The following is a 25481-nucleotide window of genomic DNA, read 5'->3' as shown; positions in this document are numbered from 1 at the left end:
ATAATCCCTCCTGTGCTGAAACCCTAAACAGATAATTACTGATTATCTGCTGTGGACTAATACCGATCTCAGCTCTCTTTCCCATTCTCCCTTCCTCCACTCCCAGTTTTCTTTCAGGTTCTCTGCCCACTACCTTGCATGAAATTCCTTACAGACAGATGACTAATTCCAGAGGTAGAATCCAGTTATCCCCATAAGTGAACAATAGGCAACCAGAAATCTAGTCACAGTGGTTGGATACCAGGCTATTTAGGATTAAAGCGAAAGGCTCCATGTCTAAGGGAACATTGAGTGTACAAGAGTGAGGAGTGTTAAAAATGATTAAAGAAGAAAATTTAGATGATACAAATAGACTTTATTTAACACTTCATGAAGTGGGCAGGCTCCATTCCTAAGGGTCCAGAGAGGGTAGGAGTCAGGAAGCTCTTATAGGATAAAGAACAAGGAACAAGAAAGAGAAAAACAGAAAATGAGTAAGGAACAAGGAACAAAGAAATAAGTGTAGAGCCCAGAGTTGGTTTGGCATTTGGGGATTGGCTGACTGGGTATACCTTGTTTCTGGTCAAGTGGAGCATTTACGGGTATCAAATGACAAATCTAAAACAATTTAGTAATTAGCTTGATAGCCTTTATTCAAGGGAACACAACCTGTGGATTGGAGAAGTACAGTGCCTCACAAGGTGGAACACTTTTCTGGAGAGATTTTGGGCAAGAGCAAGATTTATAGAATGTTAGAAGAGGCACTGTGTAAACAGAGCATGACAGGCTAGGAGGTCAGGCATTTCCTGGTCAGGCTAGTAGGTCCTGTTTTCTAGCATAACCTGAGCTAGCTAGAGCTGATTTGAGGATTGAGACTAGTGTATATTAGGTTTCCTTAATAGGTATTTACTGTAAATACATGTGATTTAAGTTTAGATTTGTGATGTGGGCCAGGGCACTGAGGCAGCCTCCGTTTTGTGGGTCCTGATATGCAAATTAATTTTATCACAGAGACACAAAAATTATCTAAGTTTTAGTTTGCTGACATGGCAACCCAGCAGGAGAAACTCTGTTTTGGGCCTAGAAATTTATTTCAATAATTGTATCTCTAAAATATCACAACTAGTCCTTATATCTTCATGAACAGCATTGATTTCCTCAAAGGAGAACCAAATTCTAATCTGCTTGGCATCTGTACGTGTTCAGCAACTTAAGATGACCTTATGCCATTGCTCTGTATGGGGTGATGCTACATTTTATTTTAGTATTTGTAAAGGACTGTGTAGCTCTTTGGGCCCATGCCATTTTAACTTGAGTATTTTGACATTCCATTTTGCCGTGGGGGCATTTTCACTTTTACATTTTCAGCTTTTGAAACGACCTAAGGAATATGTTAGAAAAGTCTTCAATCTGTGCTTGTATTAGAGCCCAGGAGACAAGAATGAGATGGAATTCAAGTATGAAATGAAAGTAACAATGCTCTAATTCACAAGTTATTGATGTAACTGGTATCACCTGTTTTGCCAGTCTGGAATAAGGTTAAATTTGTTGTTATTCAGAGGCTCAAACTGATAACTCGAACCCCTGCTTTACTAGGACATACAGCTTCACTTGGCAGGCCTTTATTCTTTCCAAATTGTCCAAGAACCTTTCAGAGTTACGCAGTCCCAAAAGACCAAAGGCAAAAATGGGAGAATCTCATTAATTCACTAGCAATATATTTGGGGGTGGGGGTGGGGTTTAGGAAGACTTAGAGGAGAGTTGGGAGCATGGGGAGAATTCCTTTTCATCTGGAATTGTGTTTATAACATAAACGTAGTTTTAGAATTAAAAACTGGACTACACAGTTCATTGTGTCTTTATCCAGTGTGGCAATTATGGATTTGCTGGCTTGGCCCCTGCATGTTTCTTCCAGAGAATCCACTCAGGAAGTATTTCATTTTCCAGATCCAGAGTATACAGCTTGGCATACAAAGTTTCAACACTCAAGTATTTGATGAGCACTCCTGAAGTTTGTGCAGTTTTCCAAATTGAAAGAAAAGCAGGTCCTCACTTTAAAATTTGTTTCTCTTGCTAAAGTTTTACCTGAGAAGTACTTGGTATATTTGAGAATATTGCCTATATTTACATTTTTATGAACAAGTGTTAATATCTAAACTAAATTTAAACAACCATTCCAAAATATGCCTTGAATTAAAAACAACTGCTTCAAAATGGCTATGTCAGACTATCAACGTGCTCTACTTTGGGAATGTTTGGCATGTCAACGGCATCTCTCATTATTCTCATTTAACTGGGGAAAAAAGCAACATTGAAGACAACTTACTGGCTCATCCTATCCTATATAGGAAAAAAATAGCTGATGCCAACCAACGCCTAAGTCTCTGCATCAGGAAAAGGAAAGATGAGAAAACTTTCTCCAGAAGTTGAGAAGCAGAGATTTTTCTAGAGAGCACCCAGGATAGTTAAATATTAGTTTAATACAGAATGCGTACAAATGTAAATACTTGTTAATGTTAAAAGACAAACTAGGGCACATTAAACATTTTAAGAGTTTATCTGAGTAAAAATCAGTTCAAATTTGACAGTGCCAGATAGGAAGTGGTTAGAAACACTCCAAGGACAGGAGTGAGGGACTTACAGAGAAGAGGCAGAAGCAAAGCAAGGAAATTATTTGGCAACAGCTTAAGCTGTTGTATTATTTGAGAAAGCCTAGTTGGACTGTGATTGGTTGTCTTTGGTTTTGATTTCTTATCCTTGAGGCATTTACAGGCTGAGGTGTTGGCTTGCTTAAGTAGCCTGCTAAAGTATTAGGACCTCCTCAGTCTAATGGTCTCTTTATTTAATTGATTTAGCATTGATTTATCTGCATTGTAAAAGTCTAGGAGTGACTTAGTTCAGAAGTCCCTTGGGCTGATTTTGTTTTAATATGAAGATATTTTTGCTTCGCTTTTTTTCCCCCCTAAAACTTAGCTGATCAAACTGCTAAGATAACTAGTGCTCTGTCAGTGAAAACATTCAGTCAAGTCATGGATCTGTGATCTGTTTGGAATGGAGAAATTCCCGCATTGACCCCGTATAGGTCGGGAGGACCTTTACAAACACCTGCAATTGTTTATTTATTCACATGGTATGATTGGGCATCTAGTAAGTTTGGGGACTATACAGGATGCTATCTCTATGGCTGCCATGGTGCCGAAGGCAGACAGAGTGATCAGTAGTGATTAAGGCTTCCTGGCCTTGGGTTGCTGACAGTCTACGCCGGGAACATATTAAACTAGTCATTTAAAAATTTAACTGGAGAGGGGCACCTGGGCTCATTTGTTAAGCATCTGCCTTCGGCTCAGGTCATGATCCCAGGGACCTGGGATCGAGCCCCGTATTGGGCTCCCTGCTCAGTGGGAAGCCTGCTTCTCCCTCTCTCACTCCCCGGGCTTGTGTTCCCTCTCTCGCTGTCTCTGTCAAATAAATAAATAAAATCTTTAAAAAAAATATTTAACTGGAGAATGAGAAGTGTGGCAACTACTGAAAAAAAAAGTAGAATGTTATATAGATCCAGACAACAAGAATAAATGATCTCCTCCAGGGATCAAGGAACACCTCCCTGAGAAATTGATAATCTGTTCCCTGCAAGATAGACGAAGCGGGCAAAGAGAAGAGGAGAGCATTCCACAAGGGGGCAGCATAGCCAAAGGCTCTGAGGTGATGGCTTTGCAGAGCTTTGTAACAAGTTGCTCTTCATTACAGGAATAGAGTTTTAAAATATTGTTTTCGCTACAATGTGAAAAGTGGTTTGAGGGCAAAGTAAGAGCGGGGAGAGCTGCTCATTTAGAAGACCTGCATCCCCAGGACGCTAAGAGCATAAATGGCAAGCTAAAAAAATAAAAAATAAAAAAGGGAATATTGTCTTCAGCTTGGCACAAGTAGTCATAGTCTCATTGAGGAAATAACATACCTATACACATGGAAAATGACATAATTGAAAACATTGATAATGAATATGTATAAATACGAGAATGATTCCTTTATATAGTACAAAAATATTTTTTATTATTTTGATTGGTTTACATGGATAAATTTAAATACAGGAGATATCTGATATGTATTATAGTCTCATTTATTACTAACTTGGACTCAGACCTAAAGTGTTTAAAAAGTATTTGTAAAAAAATATATTCATATTTATTTTTGTGTTGATAGTCAGTTGTAGTCTAAAACTAGTGTTTCATGTATCTAACTGCATGTGTGTACCTATATATTAATGTATACCCCCCATTACTCAGAAACATCATTCCCAGCCACCACAACAGATCAAAACTTATAGTGTAGCACACTAGCTTAGTATTTTTATTAAAATATTGTAAACATTTTCCAGATTTGTATGTACTTATGTTTGTTTTGCTTGAATATATAATTGCAGCTAGTCTCAGAGTTCTCCCAGTGGTCTGGGAAATAGAGTATATGGTGTGTTTTTCATCTCTGTATTGGTTAGCATAACTGGGCATGTCTGTCAAAAATACTTTTTGAATAAATTAATTCAGGCAGAGAACTATTCCATAGAGATTTTGCACATCTCCACAATGATACTTACATCTCTCAATCAGAACATAAATTAATTGTAGAAAAGTTTTAAATAGAAAAAACTATATTATTTTTCAACTATAATATTGCTTTATTATGATCCTCATACCTGGGTAAGATAGACTTTTTATGTCATTTTATTTCTAGAATATCTTATATTCAGAATGTGTTTTAAGCCATATTAAGGCCCAGAAATAGATTTATAGTTTAGTATTTTAAAGATATATAATTAAATCTATTTCAGAACCAAATTTATAAATGTATTATAATTGAATGTAAGTAATACTTTGTAGATATAAAAGGCAATGCTATAAAACATTTCATTATTTATGCATTATTTAGTTATAGATTTTCACTAGATGGCAGACTTAGATAATGCGTTCACTTTCTCAGTTTAAAATAACAATGGTATAGGTTCATTTATATAGAAGAGAAATGGTACATCATATACACTGTTTTTTTTTTTTTGGTTCTATCTAATTTCCACTCTATAAGTCATTTAAGTACAATGACCAGGTCACTCAGTCATATTACCACTCACTCTTACTCAGACCTCAAATATATAGCTATATATATAATGTGATATAATGTGTTAGAAAAGGATTATATCATCCAAATAATCATAAATGTATCCAAAGTCAGAATAATAATATCTATGAAAGATAAAATCTATATTTCTTAGAGAAAATGAAAATTTCCCAAAAGATGAAATAAATTTTTGTTGGTTTGCAACTATGTTTTTCTCACAAATTACTTTTCTGGCCTTATATAGCAACACGGTCCTAGATGTTTCTCATACGCTATCCATTCACTGGTGTCTTAATGCTACATAATCTGTGAAGACTCAGTCAGCCATATTTATCACCCCTGGAAAAATATGTACAGCCTTATAATTTATAAATTTTTGTAGTTCCCTCTAGGTAGTAGGGTCTAATTTAAAGGCAAAAATTTCGCTTTATACTTCTTTTTATGTCCTGGAGATCAGAGCTGTCCAATAACAAACACTTGATAATTACTTGTTAACTTAGATATTAAATATTGCCCTAAGTAAATAAAAATAACAATAATGAAGTTATGATCTGACAACTACTATCATGTGTGTATGTGTGCACGTGTGTGTGTGTGTGTGTGTTTGTGTGTGTTTCGGGGGAAGGAAGTGAATAGGAAGAAAGCTAATGCAAAGCTATGGGGTTAAAACTCAGGATCCTTTAGAATAACACTATCAGTTGAGCCTTGGCCTCAATTCATTATAATGAAATGTTATTTCAGCTGAACTATTTTCTCTTCTCAGAAGTTCATGGTAGCAAGATTTGACATTTAAAATTGCATACTCTGAGAATAGGGAATCTTAGAGGATCAAAGAACTCATATTATGGGCAATAAGCTCATCACATGAAATCTTTGTCAATCAGCATATTCATCTTACAAATTTCTATTTTAACATTATCCACAAAGTCACCTTGTAACTTCTTATATCAGCTTCATGAGTTTCTCTTCTATGCCATTTCATAATTGTAGAGAGAAGCGTCTAATAAAAGCCAAATTACTAAATTTATTTTTCTTATAGTGCCAAAATGTTGGTTAAAATATTCTTTGGAAAATAGTGTTCCATTTTTCTTGCATTGTATGGACAGTTTATGTGGCAATGCCTGCTGCCGTTAGTGTAATGCAATTTTTTTTTGTGTGTGTGTGTGTTTTTTAACGTAGGTTGTTTTCCAGTCTCAGTATTATCACAGAACTTACTCACCCAGCCAACATGAGATTCATGCAATTCAGAGCCAAAGACTGTTACTCTCTTGCTCTTTCAAAACTGGAAAAGGTAAGACTTCATATTAAGGAAGTTGCATTTAACTATTTCTCCTGAAAGAGTAACTCTGAAATTCCTATATGTAGAAAGAAAGGCTATGAGGTAGTAAAAATAAAAATGCTGTTTTGAATTCTTATTTTGGATCTAAAATCTTAGTTTACAATTTCTTAATGTGAATTGATGGATTTGAACCATTTGTATCACAAGTGAACATAATGAAAATATCTTGTTCTCTTGTCATTTATTATAAATTGAAAGCATGATCTATGAAAGAGTTAAATGCAACAAGAATGCATATACTCACTTATAATGTCAGTTATATTGTTAATATCATGAGTGCTATATCAAGAAATCTGTGTTTAGGGGCGCCTGGGTGGCTCAGTTGGTTAAGCGACTGCCTTCGGCTCAGGTCATGATCCTGGAGTCCCGGGATCGAGTCCCGCATCGGGCTTCCTGCTCAGCAGGGAGTCTGCTTCTCCCTCTGACCCTCTTCCCTCTCATGCTCTCTATCTCTCATTCTCTCTCTCTCAAATAAATAAATAAAAAATCTTAAAAAAAAAAAGAAATCTGTGTTTATAGAGGGCTTTGCAGTTTAAAATAATCCTTAAGGTCCTAGAAAAGTTGTAGGCTTTGTTGAAAGTTAGCTTCCCAAATGTCACCAACACAATCTGAGACAAAGCTGAGTTAATTGCTTACTTATTTAAGGGAGACCATCATCTCAGGAGAGCTTTGGCAATGCTTCAGAACTGGGGAAGCAAGGTCAAAGTTTCTTGAGTATAGGAAATCTTATTTAATGAGGGTCTTTGGAATGGGGGTTTGATTAGGTTTGGGAAGGGAATAAGGTAATGTGAATGGACAAAGTAGGATTGCCAAGTCATGTTATATGGACAGAAAGGTGTGGTTTCCATTCTGAATGTCTAGCCTGAGTGTGGCTATAAATGGATTTTGCATCCAGCATTTACTTGATACTAGTATACTAGAAGAATTTGATGTAAGAGAAAGCAATAAGATTCAATCTTATTCATGTGAAAATGTGTTAAATCTATGCCATTTTTATTGTTTATGACAATATAAGAGGTACAGATAACAATGCCTTACATTTGTTATTGTTGTTTGGTTAGTTCATTTTTTTCATGTGATTTTGACTACCTGTTATGCTCAACATTGTCCTAATTCCTAGGAGACATATTGCTGAATAAAGCCATTACTGCACTTTGGTTTGTTGATTTCCATCTTCAGTCAGAGCTGGTCACGTATGTTATTAGTAGAGCCTTCCCACTGTTCCTTTGCAGTCATAGTTAAGTTGCTGTTAGGCACTGCCTTCAGAAGAGGAAACTGAGTGTAAAACAGGTAAAATAACTTTTCCAAGATTATATAGCTATCAAGTCAGTGCAGTAAGAGAATCTTAAGGACATTACGTTCAGGACAGAAAACTCCCATTATGCCACACTGCTTTAACAACACAGAAAGGGTGGCAAGCATGGCTAGATTGGCTCAGCATCCACAAGCAAACCCAGTTACCAGGAATCCAGCTGGAATCAGTGTAGGAATGGAACCTGGCTAAATTATTTACACATTGATAGCTTTGGGATTCTTTTCTAGAAAATAGTGGTGATAGCTAAATAATAAGGTCATGGCAAAGATTACACCACATGATCTATCCAAAACATTTAGCCCGGTTTTGGCATATAATCAGTATTCAAATAAATGGTACTACAAACATAATTATAAATTACTGTGGATGTCACTAATAAATATTCCATTCTGTGTATTCAATTTTATGCCAAGTGAGTGGATGTTTCAAGGTCATAATTGTGGAAGATGTTTTCAATAGTGTTGAGTGTCTGTGTCTATATTATTGTGTGTCTATTGCACTAGGGAAAAAGAAGAACAATATGAGATTTTGATATTTGTTGGGGAATTAATTAAAAATAAAGTCTTCTACCAACCTAGAAATCCTCTTCACAAATGTAAGAAAATTTTACTTGAATAAGCATTAAACCAGACTGTGATATACATCTTAAGAAATCGACTTAAGAGATTGCAAAAATAGAAAGGCATCTCACTCTTTTATATAGCTAGGCAAATACAATCACTTGCATACATGTTAATTGTCTTAATATAAAGGAAAAATAAAACTTCTTATATCTTTGCAACAAGCAAGAAGTTACAACTTCCAGCCAGATACCTAGACTAACCTCCCAAAAAGACAGAGAGACAAGATGCTTTATGCTCGCATTTCAGAAAGATGGCCCAAAGGCTTCCAAGAAAGACTTCACTGAGATACAAAACTGGCTAGAGATTATTCAGGTTTTCAAAAGGTTTGCATCCCTCTGAAAGCGACATAAAAAGGATTTACAATCCTGCGTTTTCTAAAGGAAATGCTCCAGGAAAAAGAAGGGGAAGAAGGGAGTTTTCTTCTCTTTTGGCATCAGGGAAATTCATTTATTTTTTAGATTTGTATTTACCCTTACAAATACTAGATATTTCCTTAAAAGAGTAGAGGAATTCAGTATATTCTCTAATTATTAAGGAGTAGAGGGGCTTGGGTACTTGGAATTGAAACCAGTTGGTTTGGAGGTTATAAAGCCATGGAAAATTCTTTTCAATTCAGTTATTACCATTTTATCCATTGAAATAGGGATGCTGTCACATAGAAACTTTTTAGACTTTAGTGCTGTTATGGCTTAAATTGTATTCCTCCCCCCAAAAAAGATGTGTTGGAGTCCTAGCCTCTAGTACCTCTGAATGTGATCTTATTTGAAGATAGGGTTTTTATAGAGGTAATTAGATTAAAGAAGGCCATTGATGTGGGCCCTAATCCAATACAACTGGTGTTCTTATAAAGACGGTAAATTTGGATACAGAAACAGACACAGATATAAAGGGACAACAATGTGAAGAGAAACGGAGAAGACAGCCATCCACGAGCCAAGGAAAGCAGCCTGGAACAAATCCTTTGCTTACAGCCCTCAGAAGCAACCAATGCTGCTGACACCTTGATTTCAGATTTCCAGCCTCCAGAACTCTGACACAATAAATTTCTGCTGTTTAAACTACCCAGTCTGTGGTACTTTGTTATGGCAGCCCTAATAAACTAACATATGTGCCATCAATGATATAGTAACTGTTCATTTCCAATCAGTGCTTTTTATCTGATACAAATACAGCTAACTTAGTAATTATCTTTCTATATTTGTAGTCTGGATACAAGGAGATATTTTTAGGCTTGAGAAATTGATCTTTATTTCTAGTATTGAATGATATTCCAAAGTTATTATTGGCTGAGGAAGAGGTAGATTTTTAATCTTTCAAGCATATTTATGAATATCCTTTTATTCTATCTATAATTAGATGCATTTTCTCCTTCACAGATAAAGATCAAGGTTTTGAATTAGAAACAAACAACAGCTCGGCTGCCTGACACACTTTTTTGGCACTAAGTTGTTTTCATTTAAACTTAAGAAGTGCTAGAATTTGTTAGAACGAGTGTGAGAGATTAGATTGCATTGACCCTGGCTGCTTTACTTGTATGATGATTACATTTGGGTGGTTTCCTGGTAGACCTTGAATTCTAATAGAACACTGGTTGCCACTGGTAATGGAAGTGATAATCTGTAAGAACTCTCTGGAAGAGACCACTCACTGAAGAATATCCACAATAATAAATTTCATTAGGAAAAGGAGAGAACTGAGAGCACAGAACGATTACTGGTCTGTGACAATGATGTGAGCAATGAATGAATGATTGTTGAGGACCCCTGTCTGTTCTTGTGAAAAGGAAATTCCTTGATTATTCCTTGATTATTTTTTTAGATTTGCTGTCTCGAGGAATTCCCTTGTCTGTTGTTTTATGTGACCTTTGTCTCACCTCAAGCTTCTTCCTGAGCTGTTTTTAATCCACATCACTTTGGGAGTACATACTTCTTGCAGCCTGTGTGAATTTTTATCCTGCTTATTGCTTATGCAAGTTTGAAAAAAATCTAAAAATTTTTAAGCTTATGAAAGCATTTTTCCCCCAAACTTTTAAAGTCTAAAGATTTCTTAGAGGAGTCTGCTAATTTCTTTCAAAACTTGATAAACTTCTATTATACTTACTTCCATAAATTTTTATGACCAGATGATCCCCAAAGTTCCTTCTTGAATATAATTTTTAAGTTCCTTATTTGTTTGCCTTCTCAACCCATGCATCTGTCTATCTCTTTGGAAGCTACCTTGAGGTTATCGAGACAATAGTGCTGGGTTGGACTTTGTCGTTCAATGCCTTGTTTCAGTTTTCTCTCCTGTTGGCATTTAGAAGTGCACAATTTTTAAATAGTAGAGGCTCCTAATCTCTGAGCTCCCAGTTTATTTTTAGTCTCTACTCGAAATTAATTCTTGCTTGAGCTACTGTCTTTCTTGAAATGTACAACTAAAGGCAGCAAATAACAGTATATACACACCAACAGATGGAGGTTTTTATGGATCAGGTCTGGGAGTGACACATAGACTTCCACTAATATGCCACTGGCTAGAACTCAAATCATTTGGCCACAACTAACTTCAAGGGGGACTAGGAAATGTAGTCAAGTCATATGCCTATGAAGAATAGGGCAATGGATTTTGGTAGACAGTCCACATTTTCTGTCACGTGCAATATACCACAGATGTATGAAATTTGTCAAAACATTTTCCGAACATCTGAACTTTAGCTTGTATTTTCCCTTTGTTGTTGTCCACTTTTGTTCTTGAGTTGTTTTGTTTTATATTATCCTTTTTTGTCTTGGATATTGCCATTACTACCATTGTTTTCCCAAAAGTACTTCCCATGTTTGGTCATTGGTTATGGTGGGTCATTGACACTTCCCCTAACAAAATAAGTGTAGCAGGCATCAGAAACACAGTGTATCTGCTAAGTGGACATAGAAAATGTGACAGGAAATAAAAAACAGAGAAGAGGAGGACATCAATAGGAAAAAGAGAATTTTTCATCTCATTTCCCTATAAAGACTTACTGCATCTCTTGTTTTGATGCATTTTTAAAAATGCCTTTTATTCATGCTTACGGCACAATTTGCTTTAAAAAATTGCTTTTGAACTATCACCATTCCCCAATAATGATCATAATTACACTTGAGCTATCATATGGTAATTACACACTGATGTAAGAAGCAAAGTAATGAAAAGTGAGATGAATAGTGAGGTATATATATATATATATATATATATATATATTTGGTCTTTGTCCCTGGTTCCTGACACAGAGCTTCAAAAACCCTTGGAATTTATGAGTAATAGGAGTATCTTTTGTTATTCATATCTTTCAACCATACCTGATTTTATGCTAACGAAGCAACTCATAGAGGATCCTCTGGGTAGCTTCAGGATGAGAGCCAGAAAAAGTAACCACGTGATTAGAATATTGAAACTTTAACGTCTTCATCACCTTTCAAACCTCCAGGGACAGCAGAGGGGCTGGACGTTGAGTTTAATCATGTGGCCAATGATTTAATTAATCATGTCTACAGAATGAAACTGATAAAAACTCTGAAAAAAAAGACTTGGAGAGCTCCTTGGTAGGTGAACATAATGATGTACCAGGAAAGTAGTGCGTCCTGACTTCATGGAGACAGAAGCTACTGTGCTCAGGATCCTTTCAGACTTGCCCTATGTACCTTTTATCTGCCATTTTTTTCATTCTTTATAATAAAATGATAATCATTAAGTATAGCATTTTCACGAGTTCTGTGAACATTCTAGCAAATTATCAAAACTGAGGGAGTTGTGGGAAGCCCCAAATTTATAGCAGGCTGGACAGAAGTACAGTTGTCTTGGAGACATCTGGGACTTGTGGCTGGTGTCTGAAATGGGAGTCGTCTTGTGGGAGTGAGCCCCTTAACCTGTGGGGTCTGCGCCAACTCTGGGTAGTGTCATAATTGAATTGAATTGTAGGACATCCAGTTGGTGTCAAAGAATCGGTGTCAGAATGCAGACAGTCATGTCTGTAAATCATATCACTTTGTAGTCAATGATAGAGCAAAATGTTAAAAGTTGGAGATTGCATCTGGGAGAAATAAGTGAGACTATCAGATTTATTTTTTAATATATTCACTGTGTAAACAAGTGGCAAATTTTATATATTCTCAGTTTAAATTCAAACCAATAAATATTTACTGAGCACCTGTAATGAGCCAAATACCTTGCTCAGTGCTAGAGGTTACCAACAGAATAAATACATGGAATTTATAATTTGATGGGAGGCATAGATATATAGGAACAAACAAAAACACTTGACCTTACTTTTTTTTTTTCCTGTCCAAACAGGTTGGACTACCTTTTATTCATAATCGAAGCATTAGAATGGCTGAATGGGAGTTTGGTGCTATCTGCCTACACTGGATTTGATTCATTAGGAAATTTTTTTATCCCATTTTTAAGAAAATATTTAACTTTTCCCAAGGCTGTCCGGAAAGAATTTGAAGAGAATATTGATATTAGTTTCTATTTCCTTTAAATATGGAAAAGCATTACCTGATCCACTCTAGAGGAGTGATAAAATGTTATTTATGTGGATAATTATTTTAATATGTAAATTTATCTCTTAAGAATGTGCATAGTATTATGATTTCATAAATATGTCCAAAGTTGCCATAGGCTGAGTGCTTGTGTCCCTCCCTAAAATTCATATACTGAAACCTAGGCCCTGATGTGATGGTGTGGGCCTTTGGGAGGGAGTAGGTCATGAGGGTGGAGCCCTCATGAGTGGGATTAGTGCTTTTATAAAAGAGACCCCAAAGAGCTCCTCCACCATGTGAGGACCCAGGGAGAAGATGACTGTCTATGAACCAGTGTGGGGCTCGATCCCCCGACCCTGAGATCATTACCTGAGCCAAAATCAAGAGTTGGACACCTAACTGACAGAGCCACCCAGGCGCCCCCTTAATCAGTATTTTAGGAGCAAAACATACGCAACAATCCTTTGGAAGTAGTCTGAAAACCAAAAAATAGTCTAGACAGCAATGAGTCATTCATTTGAACTCCTGTTAATTTTTCAAAATTATGGCCCAGTTTTCATCGACAGCCCTTCATGTCATAAAACTTCCACAAGAAATGTATGCACCCTTTGTTTATCTTCCAAGGACTTGGGTATATTTAGATATTACCATTAAACTCATAGGCTTCCTTACTTAAAACTAGTCTCTTGAATGATGCTTTTATTCTTAATGAAGGTAAAGCAAACTCTTTTTTCAAGTACCCCTTAAAACATCACGTCTCCACTGATAACCTAGTCAAACGGATTGGATTTTCTCCTTTATTATGTCAAGGTTATTTTCTAACCTTGTCTGTTCCAAAATTTCCCCCAATGGGGACTGCCAACTGCTCTGCAGACAGTTTAGTTGGTTCTAATTCTTCATCTCTTTTCAGTGAGGTACCAGAATTTCACAAGCTGTTTTGTTTTTCAGGCCTTCCTTCATCATGGGGACTATTGTTGATTTAGCCTGTTTTAGTAATTTTTAAAATTATAGTTGCGTTTTATGAGTTACAACTTTTGAACATCATTAAATAGTACAGAACTTACCTTTATTTTTGAAAAGTAAATACACATAGTTTATTTCATAGTTTTATAAAAGCACAAAAAAGAACAGTGGTTGCTTTTCTCCGAACTGAAGTTAATAAAAATGTAAATATTTTAAATCTCTTATTCTATAAAAAAGCAAAAATAATAAGATCATGCATATGGAATGCATTATTGCTTCCTATTTGGCAAACTTGTCTCTTAAGGTTCAACTATGATGTCATTTCATGTATGACACTATCTGCATCCTCCTTAGGCTTCCTTAATACTTGGACTTCTGCAGGCTCATATCACATGGTTTTGTAGATGCTTGATTTTAAGTCTGTCTTCTAAGTAAAACTGATTACCTGCAAAACTGGAATCTTCTGTTAATTACCTCGGCATCCTACCAACCTAGTTCAGTGCTTGATGTATAACAGTTCATGGATAAGTGTTTCTTGATTACACAGCTTCATTTTTTTCTGAATCCATGGGAATATTCTGTAGCCGAAACTTTCTTCTATTTTTTTCTTAATTTAACACACATTGTAAATGTGTTTTTAGTTTACTGTGTTATTTCTGATATAAGTTACTGTCTAAACAAGACGTGTGCTAACAGATCCCTTGACTCATTTCCAACTATGTATCTCATCGTCCAAAGTGGAAATCAGGAGCGACCATGCAATTAGGTGATACAGATAAATAAAGTGAATCATATGTAAGAAAGGATGAATCTCATAAGAAGCAGATGCTTTCAATGCTGGCCAGTTGTTGACATGACCTATGATATCAGATTTTCCAAATTTAAAAGGAATCAGAAATTTAGGCTTTTATGTTAAATGTTGGAACTTATTAGACCTCAGTAAATATATGCGGGCCAAATGAAATTCATCTATAGTTACAATCTGGATTATCTATTGCCAAAGTATAAAACTTCTAGCTTGTATGTTGCTTTTGCAATACAGAGAGGTAGATAAATGATCTTGTCACAATATCACATTGGAATGGACAGTAAGACTAAGTATTAGTCATCTGCAATTCTTTTTTTTTCCACATATAATAATGGCACTTATAAAGTGCAGTTTAAGAAATTAATCCAACTTCTTCATCATCTAGAAGTAAAGAAAGAAATTGTGGAATGTATTCTCATCAGGATGAAATGAGTCACTTGAGCTCTTACTTTTTAATGTAACTTTAAAACTAGTAGGTCTTGAAAATAGTGTTTGTAAGATCTTTGGTGTTTTTTCTCTACTGTAAGGAAAGTTAATAATAAAAAAGGAGAGTAAATCACAAATGCAGAATTATTCACACAAGCAGAAGAGCAGCATCCTTGGCTGTGAAAGGGTTTTCTGAGGGTGTGAAGCATACTAGACATTTAGAGAGTGGGGAGGACTTACAGAACTGATAATAAGGACAGTGAATTCTCCAAGATGAGAATGTTATCCATACTGACAGGAAACCTGAATCCGGGGAAAAAATTTTAGTATTTCACCAGACAACCAATCTGACTCCACAACAGTCCATGCAAGGAGGAACGGAGAAGTCATCTACAAACGACCTATGTGTACTGTTCAAACGAAGCATTCTTGACACCTAGGCTCCTAAATTAAAGACTATACTATGATATAATGGAAACAGACAAAAATGCGGGCACCACTTGCTTATTTTACCCTTTCTTCTCTCCCTACAATCTCAAGTGAGGGTATTCTTATAGTCTAGACAGTCTTCTCAACCACATCGATGTGATAGATGTGGTGGAATAACTCCTCTTGCTACTTGGAAGGGCTGAGGCTGTGTCCCAACCTCATCTGTTTGTCCAGGGGATGTCTCGAGGTCCAGTCACCCTCTTGCCTTCACAACAAGCAACAAGAGTAGCCCTCTTTCGTTCCTTGAGTAATACTCTATGGCACACAGTTTTAAAATCTGGGTATGGGAGGCTTTCCTTCTCTTGAGGAGCCTCCAAATTTGCTACATTGGAAACAGGAGGTTCCTTGCATTGCCTCAAAGAACAAGGACTGCTTTTTTTATTTGCTTAGCTGTATCTATCTTTCCAAGTAAAGCTGGCAACAAATAAAACCAGCATTTTTGAGATTACTGTTTGCTAAGTACAAGATTAACTTGGATTCTTAAGAAACTCCTTACAATCTTACACAAACATTTACTCTCATGTCTTTATTCATTAATGGAAGATAATAGCAACGGAATTTTTCAGAAGCAACTCCCACACACTGCAATATTATGCACACACGCTGTTTTCTTTTCTTTTTCTTTTCTTTCTTTCTTCTTTTTTTTTTTTCTTTTTTGGCATTTACAGAGTTTAGTCGCAGTTGCAGTTTGGTGTGGCTGACACAACTTAAAAGGCATTTAGAGAAACGAAAACTCAGATGAGAGAAAGTTGGAAGCCACTGGATGTGGTGGCTTCTACCTGCCTATTTTTGTGTCCTTACATATATTCAGAATATCCAGAATATTCAAAAGCAAAACTTCCAGGTGTTATGATATGTTATGTGGCTTTAGGCTTTTTTTGTTTTTTTACATCTTATTAAATGCTTTTATTGTGTTTGTTCCTTTTATTATATTACCTCAAGTCCTTTGCAGAAATATTTATGAAGAGTAAATACTCTTAATGATGGAGAACAAACTGATGGTTACCAGAGGGGAGGTGGGTGGGGGATGGTTAAGTGGGTGATAGGGATTAAAGAGTGCACTTGTGATGAGCACCAGGTGTTGTATGGAGGTGTTGAATCACTAAATTCTATACCTGAAACTAATATTGCACTATATGTTTACTACCTGGAATTTAAATAAAAACTTTATTAAAAAGAGTGAATACATATTTAGGGTATGAGAAGTTTAGCCTTCCTTATAAACATTAAAGGGACATATTAAAAATACAGCTATGTATACTTACTATAATGTGTGAAGTAATGCACATTCATACCTAACAACTATATAATGAAAATATCTTCTTCACATATGTCAGGAAAAGTTAAGCAGAAAAGCATAAAATATAGAGCCCTCACAAATTTTTCTATTTCACATTTCTGAACAGAAAGAACGAGAGAAAGGTTCTAATTTGGCCTTTATGTTTCGACTGCCTTTTGCTGCTGGGAGGGTGTTTAGCATCAGTATGTTGGACACTCTTCTCTATCAGGTATGCGGTGTTTCTTTTTTTCTCTCTAAAATGTTTATTCTAATTTAATTTAAATTTTATTAAATGAATAATACATCTAGTGTTTCTCATGGAGCTGTTAACTTATAATGGGCCCTGGAAGTAATTCAGTGTTTCATTTTGTGTATTTAATGACAAATGTGCCTATGAAACATTGTGTAAGGAAATTTTTCAGAATAATCAAAGATTATTTTTCAGAGTAATCTATGAAATAATTTCTAGGCATTCTTTAGCATCAGTGTCCTACAGTGTTTTTTGTGACATTTTAATATATTTTGCTTATTACTGTAAGCGTGTTACCAGAGTAAAAAAAGAAGGTAAGAACAAAATGACTATATTAAAAAAAAAGACAACCTTCTTCATAATGCACATTTTAAAAAAAATAAGACATCAAAATGATGTCAATAAACTGATAAACCAAGGATATTTTAAATATCCACTAATTACCACCTACTTTAGAAAAAATATAAAAAGATTTTGCAACAACTAAGAACCATTTAGTTTGTTCCTGAATGCCAAACTTAAAATAAATAAATAAATAAAATTGTCATTTGATCATAGCTAAGAAATTTATAGGGATATGATTTTGCACCAATATATTTTAATCTTTTTTTAACACTACCAGATACTGAATAGCACTAATATATCATATTCTCTGATTCAAGTAATCAGACAATTTATAAGTATTTCTATTAAGAGAAAACAGATATTCATGGAGTTTTAAATTATTTGGTAATTTTAATCTCAGATTAAGCATCCGAACATTTTGTTGTGCTATTTTCTTTTTGATTGTGTATTTTGTGTACCCTCTTCTGCAATGCTTGGCTGAATAAACTAATCTGAAGATGGCTAAAGCTTTTCTACTGGCCTTTGGGCTAATTATGTCCATGAATATGCCTCTAGCAATGTCACAAACCATCTGCTTATGCCAGATGAGTGCAGGAACAAACGCAGCAAAGGAGAATAAACACTCCTGTTCACCCTAAACTTTCCAGACACATTATTTGGGCACTCCAAGAGGGGGGCTTCCACCCCACACACCATTACCACACACATACTTCTGATCTCTTAGAGAGGGGATTGGAGGGGAGGAATTGTTTGACGAACAATGCTGAAACTGAAGATTTTATGTCAATAGCAGTCAACTGCTTGATGTCATTATGCACCAGTGGTTTTCAGATTTTTTAGCCCTGGTATCTTATGTTTAAATAAAATCTCATGAGAAAGTCTAAAAGATGGACTAAATAGAAGAGGAATTGTTCTACAGAAGTGGAACGCAATAGTTCTTTCTTTCTCTTCATTTTTACCTTATGTTATTTTGTTGTAAGTACACAAACAGGAGTTAAGTTTTTCTGAAGCTACTGCAGAAAGGGTGAAGCAGAACAATAATTTTCAAAGTAGTAACTGCCTATTTAGCTTTGCCTGATGTCAGACAAGATATGTTGTTTCATTTTTTCAAATAGATAAAGAGTACTCATTTATTGATTAAAAATAAATATTAGAAATCAGATATATAATTCCTAAATTTATATAATAAGTATGCATATATTACTAAAACATACTGAATGCCATCTAATTTTCTGGTTAGTGATTTGAACCCATCTTCTTGAGGATAAATGTTTATATGTTTAAGAACTATTATTAATGTCTACAATTGTACGATTTACTATTAATGATCCTAGACATCATATCATTTGCTTCCTCAAAGAAACTGATGATGTAGGCAGTATCATCAATCACAATATACAGAGGAGACACAAGGGCTCAGAAAGACAAACTATCCGGTAGTTAGTTTGAACCCTCATCTTCAGGCCATGCACATTTCATTTGATTCCTCACAACCCTATCCTTGTGGTAAATAATTCCACATTTGTAAAATGTTTAGTTTCTTATGGTACTTTTTTTTTTAACTTACCAGAACGTTGTTTTTCTTTATTAATATCTTGTCAATAGTCCCTTTTCTCCTTCCCACTTGAAGCACAGATCACTTTCATATTTTTAATAATTTTCTTAATTTTCATCTTCATGGAGCTGGAAAACCAATGATTAAAAAATAAGTATTATCTGAGGAGTGGTAGAGGGGAAGAAAAAAAATATTATCTAAAATACAATTAAATAGGGGGTGCCTGGGTGTCTGCCTTGGGCTCAGGTCATGATCTCAGGGTCCTGGGATCAAGCCCCACAGGGGGCTCCCTGCTCAGCTGGGAGCCCATTTCTCCCTCTTCCTCTGCCCCTCCCCCTGCTGTCTCTCTCTCTCTCGCCAATAAAGAAATAAAATTTTGAAAATAAAATAAAATACAATTAAATAGATGCTAAGTGAAACTGAGAAAGATTCTTCTGTGATCAAATTCCATGATCTCATGAGATTGAGTGCACGGGTGGGGCTGTCCTTGTCTTTTTGGCTCACTCCTAACACCTTGTCTTTGCCCTAATGAAGTTACAAGATAAATGACCTCTAGACAAGGGATGCATCGGTGACAAATGCAGCAAACAAATCAGCTGTATAACCACATCCAACTCGAAAATAATTTATAATAGTCATTTGCTAAATCTTCAGTTGACTTTTTTTTCCCCATGAGAAGTTTCAGTGTTTCATTTTGGAAAATAGTTTTAAGTGTCTGAGAATGTACTTAAAAATTCCTCTTCTTTAGCACACATTGGGTTACAGGTGAAGTTGAAAAGTGCCCGTCACCACTCCTCTTGGTGGCCTCTGGTAAGTTCATGTTAGGACACTAACCCACCTCAAAACCAAACTGCCCTTTCTTTGGCCTGAGGAAAGGGAACGGATATCGTTCCTTTGTTCTTGTTTAGAAGGCGGTGTTTAGTTTTCCGATGCTGGCGGTTCGTAAAATAGTAATGAACAAAGGAGCCTAGTACATTTTTTTAAAAGGTATTAAAAAAATCATGGTGATGCAAAATAACTAGATGAGTATTTAAATTTTTCATTTGTTTAACACTTGAAGATTAAATTCAAGACAGTCATTTCGTACAATCTATGAAATAATTATTACGTGTTATGGTGAAGTGTGCTTGTATCTGTTGAAAGTTTTTCTTTTCACTCAGAACTAAGAATAAATTCAAGAAATTGAAAGCATTGTTAACTTAATACTCTGTTGAGTAGTGTTCTAGCAATATAACAAAATATATCTGATATGCTAGCACATCAAATAGTCTGATAATGATATTTAATACTAAATTATTAATTCATTAATATTTAGATTTACTGAAATATTAGAAATTTATTCTACTAGCAAAGAGCTTAATCCTAAAAAACCTTTTGGAATATCTCCTTGCACATTTCAGTTTTCAAGTTTTTTTTTTATATTCTCTATTTTAGCTCATAGTTTTTTGTTATTAAAAAAACTAATTAAAATCTGTTTTATCATGGGGCATCTGAGTGGCTCAGTTGGTTAAGCGACTGCCTTCGGCTCAGGTCATGATCCTGGAGTCCCGGGATCGAGTCCCACATCGGGCTCCCTGCTCGGCAGGGAGTCTGCTTCTCCCTCTGACCCTCCCCCCTCTCATGTGCTCTCTCTCTCATTCTGTCTCAAATAAATAAATAAATCTGTTTTATCATATCTAATAGTACATAAAACTTAAGCATGTCAGGATATCCTAGTGAATAATTATTCCCCATACTTCTTCGTGGACAGTTTACTTGTACCTGTGTATTTAAGACACTGAGAAGATAGATTTTTACTTCCTTTTTTTGTGGGGGTTTAATGATGTGTATGGGAAGTAACCTTTTAGAAATGGTAAGATGTTCTCACTGAGCTATTCTGTACATTTCAATCACATAATAAATACATATGTTGTTTATATTGCAGTCATTTGTAAAGGATTATATGATTTCTATCACCAGACTTCTGTTGGGATTGGACACTACTCCGGGATCAGGGTTTCTTTGTTCTGTAAGTTAATATTTGCTGGAATAGAAGATTGCTCTAATAGATGTTTCTGGAATCCATCTATAATGTACTTTGGCTAATATGTGCTCAAAGAATATCTTCACGGTTTTTTAGTTTTTAAAAAATTTTCGGAGAAAACATTATTTTAAATTAATCATGAAAACAGCCATTCTATACAAAATTCAGAACAAGTGTTTTTTTTCTAGCTGGCATTTGATACTGATGTTTTCTGACATAGGATGCCCTACTGTTGAGGAAACCAGTGACCATTAAGTTAATCCCACCCCCTTTGTTTTTTTATAAATGAATATACTTTATCCAAGTGTATCCAATGAAGCGACTTGCCAACATTTCACATTTATGATAAGCAAAGGGGGACTAGTACTTATGCTTCTGTCTGGGAGCCCTAGGCTCATTTTGTTACACCCCTTTCTCAATATGAGCATTATTAGGACTTTAGATGGACAATTTCTTTTTGTGCTGGAGCGTCTTTTGCATCTGAAAATTTGTAGCATCAGCAGACCCTGTCTGCTAAATTCCAGTGGAAGCTTGTAGTCATTGCAACATTCAAAAAAGTCTACAGCTGTTTTCCAACATCTCCCAATTACGAGTGACTACTACTGTCTACCGATATTGAACTAGCACAGTGTTGTGCTGCCACAAATTCAGTAGTTGGTCTTCTGAAGTTTGTGGAACCCCTGGGATAAGCTAAGGTAGAGTGCCGTAAATAAGTTCAGTACACGCATGAGCACTTACGAAATGTCACTTTGAGATTTCAAAACATTCATACAGTTAGCCTTTAAAAAATGAAAAATAACCTCTGAGGTTTTTTTTTTTTTTAATAACTCATATATCTTATAGATGAAAATCACTGAGGATGACCTGTGGATCCGAACTTATGCCAGACTTTACCAGAAGCTGTGCTCCTCTACCGGAGACGTTCCCATTGGAATCTACAGGACTGAATCTCAGAAACTTGCTACATCTGAGGTTTGGAAATACCAAAATACTCCAGTTTTAATGATTAATCTGATTGAATATAGCCATTCCTAATCCTGGAAATGGATTTCTAAAAAAAGTCAGAAAGTGAAAAAGAATGCTCTCTGAACACACAGTGTCAGTTCTCAGGGGGCAAAAAATTTAAGTATTTGTTGAAGTAAACTATATCAGAATTCCCTAAAATGTTGTTGGCTAAGGGACTCTTCTAGAGTTTGTGAACTTTGGGCTCTGAATGCCTTCTGTAGGTCTAAGATTTTGCATGTCTAGATTGTCAGGAAGCAAATTAATTTTAAGTAACCTTCTGACATGTAAGAGCAGTTTTCAGGGCAAGCCATATAGCTTTTTAATATACTCCTCATTTCACATATACATATTTGGAAGGCAGTTAAACAAAGTTAGTAAGCATTGAAATTCACACTTCTCAAACTCTAGATTAAAGACTACACTGAAGCCAAGGTAAAACCCCAGGAGTAGTACCAGACCTTCCCAGAGGAAAGCTAAGTATTTTTAAAAGCAAACTAGAATCTGTTAATATGGAACAAAATTTCCAATGGCTTCATACAACTAAAAACATCCACACTGATCTGGCCACAGTATGTGGTTCTAAATAGTTTTTTTATCCTTGGTAAAAACATCACCTTTTAAATTAGATTCTTTTATGAAATAAAAATTTTGGATAAATACACTATCCTACCAATATTTATAAAATTGTTTACTATAAATTATGGTTTGTATTCTTGAAATATTTTTCTTCTCAAATATCTTGAAGTTACTCAAAAATTTGGTTAGCCATATCTATTTTTGTCTTATGCAAAGTTAACTAAGAGGCTCAGATCTGTTATTTGTGCTTTAGTAGTCCATGCAACCATTAAACTCTTTTATATTAAAATCACTGAATCCATATATAGCAAAAAAGAGCTTTATAGAAAGCATATGAGCAAAGGACTGGACTTTTGTTTACTTGCTAAATTTTATGGTTTGACATTTAAATAAGTAATATTGAGGACAGCAGGAAATTGTTCAGTTTTTCTGAGGATGCTTTCTAGCACTTTCACTGTAGATCAGGCATGCTAAAAGGAACTTTATTGCCATCTCTGCTACTTTGTAGGATAGTTTGGCTAAATATGCCTAAAATTTTAAGAATACTGTGTCTAAAAATTTATTATTTGATTAAAGGTTAAGAGAAGACAAGTGCTTTCACACCTAAGCAATTAACCACTTCTTATTTGAGCTTGTTAAGTATAAAGAAAGTTTCCATTCACCAGAGTATTATTATGCTCTTATCTTATATATAGGCTTTGTGAATTTGAACATAGTAAATTCTGCCCTTGGTCAAGTTAATATTCATGTCATCAATTTATATTTTTAAGGGACTTTGTTGTGTGCTGTTTACATTATAGTAGGGAGAGGATAATTGATGGCAATAATTGTGTTGCCATCATGGAGCATTTAACATTACATTTTGGTCAGTTCTTCCCATCACATAAAAAGATCCTTCAATAAAATGCTTATAAATCTCCAAAACTCTAGCTTGTAAAAAACACACATCCTTGGGAAGATAAAAGGAAAGAAACTAAGTTAAATAAAGATAACTTATGTCTTCCTATATTGAATTCAATTCATCTTTTGGCACATATATTTTTACTTAAATTTTATATTCTGCCTATTGTGTAAAAATTGAGGCAACCTAAATAATTAAAGATAAAAATAAAACCATCAAGATTTTTTACAACACAATGTATTAATAGAGACAGAGAAATTAATGTTATCATACATCTAAAATAAACTTAGTGCTACAGTTGAGCCAGAGTTCTACTTTTGCTTTCCTGGTAAGTAAGGCAAAAATAGAACTGTTGAATTATATAGTAATTATAGTCTGATACATGAAAGGATAAAAGTTAACACTGAGAAAGATTTGTTATTGAAAGAACACGTATATAATCGGTTTTCTTATTTAAAAGGTTTTAGATAACATGAAGAACAGTATCTATCTTCAATCATAGTTTTACAAGCTACAAAAGTGCCATTAAAGTGAATATCCTTTAAGTTAATCTTTTTTTTTTTTTTTAAAAAAGGACATCAATTAAATAATAACTCAAAGACATTGGATTTTGTATGAAGAGGAAAACTTTTTTTCCTGATCATATAAAAATAAAGAATAAGACCTTAAAGTCTCTCATGAGATGAAAGATTGGCTCGTACATTCCACCACCTTTCTCAAATATCAGATGGTTCAAGAAAAGTCAAGCGTTAGAATTCAGATGATTTATCTTTGCCCCACATGCCAATTTTCTCTTACTTTAATTAAAGAAAGACACCTGATTCCAGGAGATAGAAACTTCATTTAATAATTAGAATTGAAGAGTCTAACATATTCTTGCATAAATAGCTGTCAGATTCCCATTCCCCCTCACAGTTCACACAGCTGTAGCATGCAGGCAAAGACTGAAGGTTTGTTTCTATGGCGAGAGGACACAGATACTCTGTGGATTGAAGGGACAGTTGAGGGCAATAATACCACACTAAATTCAGAGAGCTAAGTGAAAGGTATATTCTGTATACTGTACCCTTCAGCAGCAGATTAGTGATCTTCTCTAGGGAATCTGACCAATCCAAGTGAAATGCCTAAAAATGTAGACATGGGACAATCAGTAATCTGGTGGTCACCATGAACCTCAATAAAAAGAATCTCACCCAGAGCTTTCAATAAATTTTATTAGTCCCCTACTTTTAAGTAGGAGAAGACATTTAAAAATTCTTTATGTTGGGAAATAGAATGAACCGCAAAGGTACAAAATAAATAGGAAGGAAAAAAACATGTAAGAAGGTCAGATCATTGAGGAAGAAGACAATTTCAAAACATGAAATAAAGTATTTACCCAAGAGAAATAAAAATTTATCCACCCAAAGATTTGTATACAAATGTTCTTGGCATCATTGTTTATAATAGCCAAAATTTGGAAACAACCTAAATGTCTATCAACTAGTAAACAGATAAGCAAAATGTGGTATATACATACAATGGAATACTGTTTATCCATAGAAAGAAACTACTTATATGTGCTATTACTTGGATGAACCTCAAAAATACTAAGTTCAATGAAAGAAAGAAAGCAGATACAAATTGTATGATTTCATGTTTATGAAATGTCATAAAAAGTAAATGTATGCAGACAGGAAGCAGATTAGTGATTGCCTAAGTCAGGGGGAGGTGGAAGAAATGGGAAACCAGTTAATGAACATAATGGGGTTTATTGGGGTATTGGAAATATTCTAAAACTGATGTATGGTGATGATTATGCAACTTGGTAAATTTACTAAATATCTCTGATTTTATATTTGAAAATTATAAATGTCAAATATGTATCAGTAAAATTATATATTGAAAAGCTAGAATTAATATTATTAGAAAATAAGGTATTACTCGGACACCTGGGTGGCTCAGTTGGTTAAGTAACTGCCTTCAGCTCAGATCATGATCCCAGGGTCCTGGGATCGAGC

General features: G+C 35.0%; 1 protein-coding gene across 3 annotated transcripts in view; it reads left to right on the top strand.

Moving 5' to 3' along the window:
• KCNT2 (potassium sodium-activated channel subfamily T member 2) overlaps positions 1–25481 on the top strand; it is a 362885-nt gene that overhangs the window by 289214 nt on the left and 48190 nt on the right. For all 3 annotated transcript variants that reach the window (XM_027613976.2, XM_027613975.2, XM_027613974.2), the window contains 4 exons: positions 6268–6379; positions 16954–17055; positions 20901–20984; positions 21843–21971. In XM_027613976.2, coding sequence (XP_027469777.1) covers positions 6268–6379; positions 16954–17055; positions 20901–20984; positions 21843–21971 — 427 coding nt within the window. The remainder of the gene's footprint in view (positions 1–6267; positions 6380–16953; positions 17056–20900; positions 20985–21842; positions 21972–25481) is intronic.

This window comes from Zalophus californianus, chromosome 10, assembly GCF_009762305.2.
Source record: "Zalophus californianus isolate mZalCal1 chromosome 10, mZalCal1.pri.v2, whole genome shotgun sequence".
NCBI lineage: Eukaryota > Metazoa > Chordata > Mammalia > Carnivora > Otariidae > Zalophus > Zalophus californianus.
This window is presented reverse-complemented; position numbering and strand designations above follow the sequence as displayed.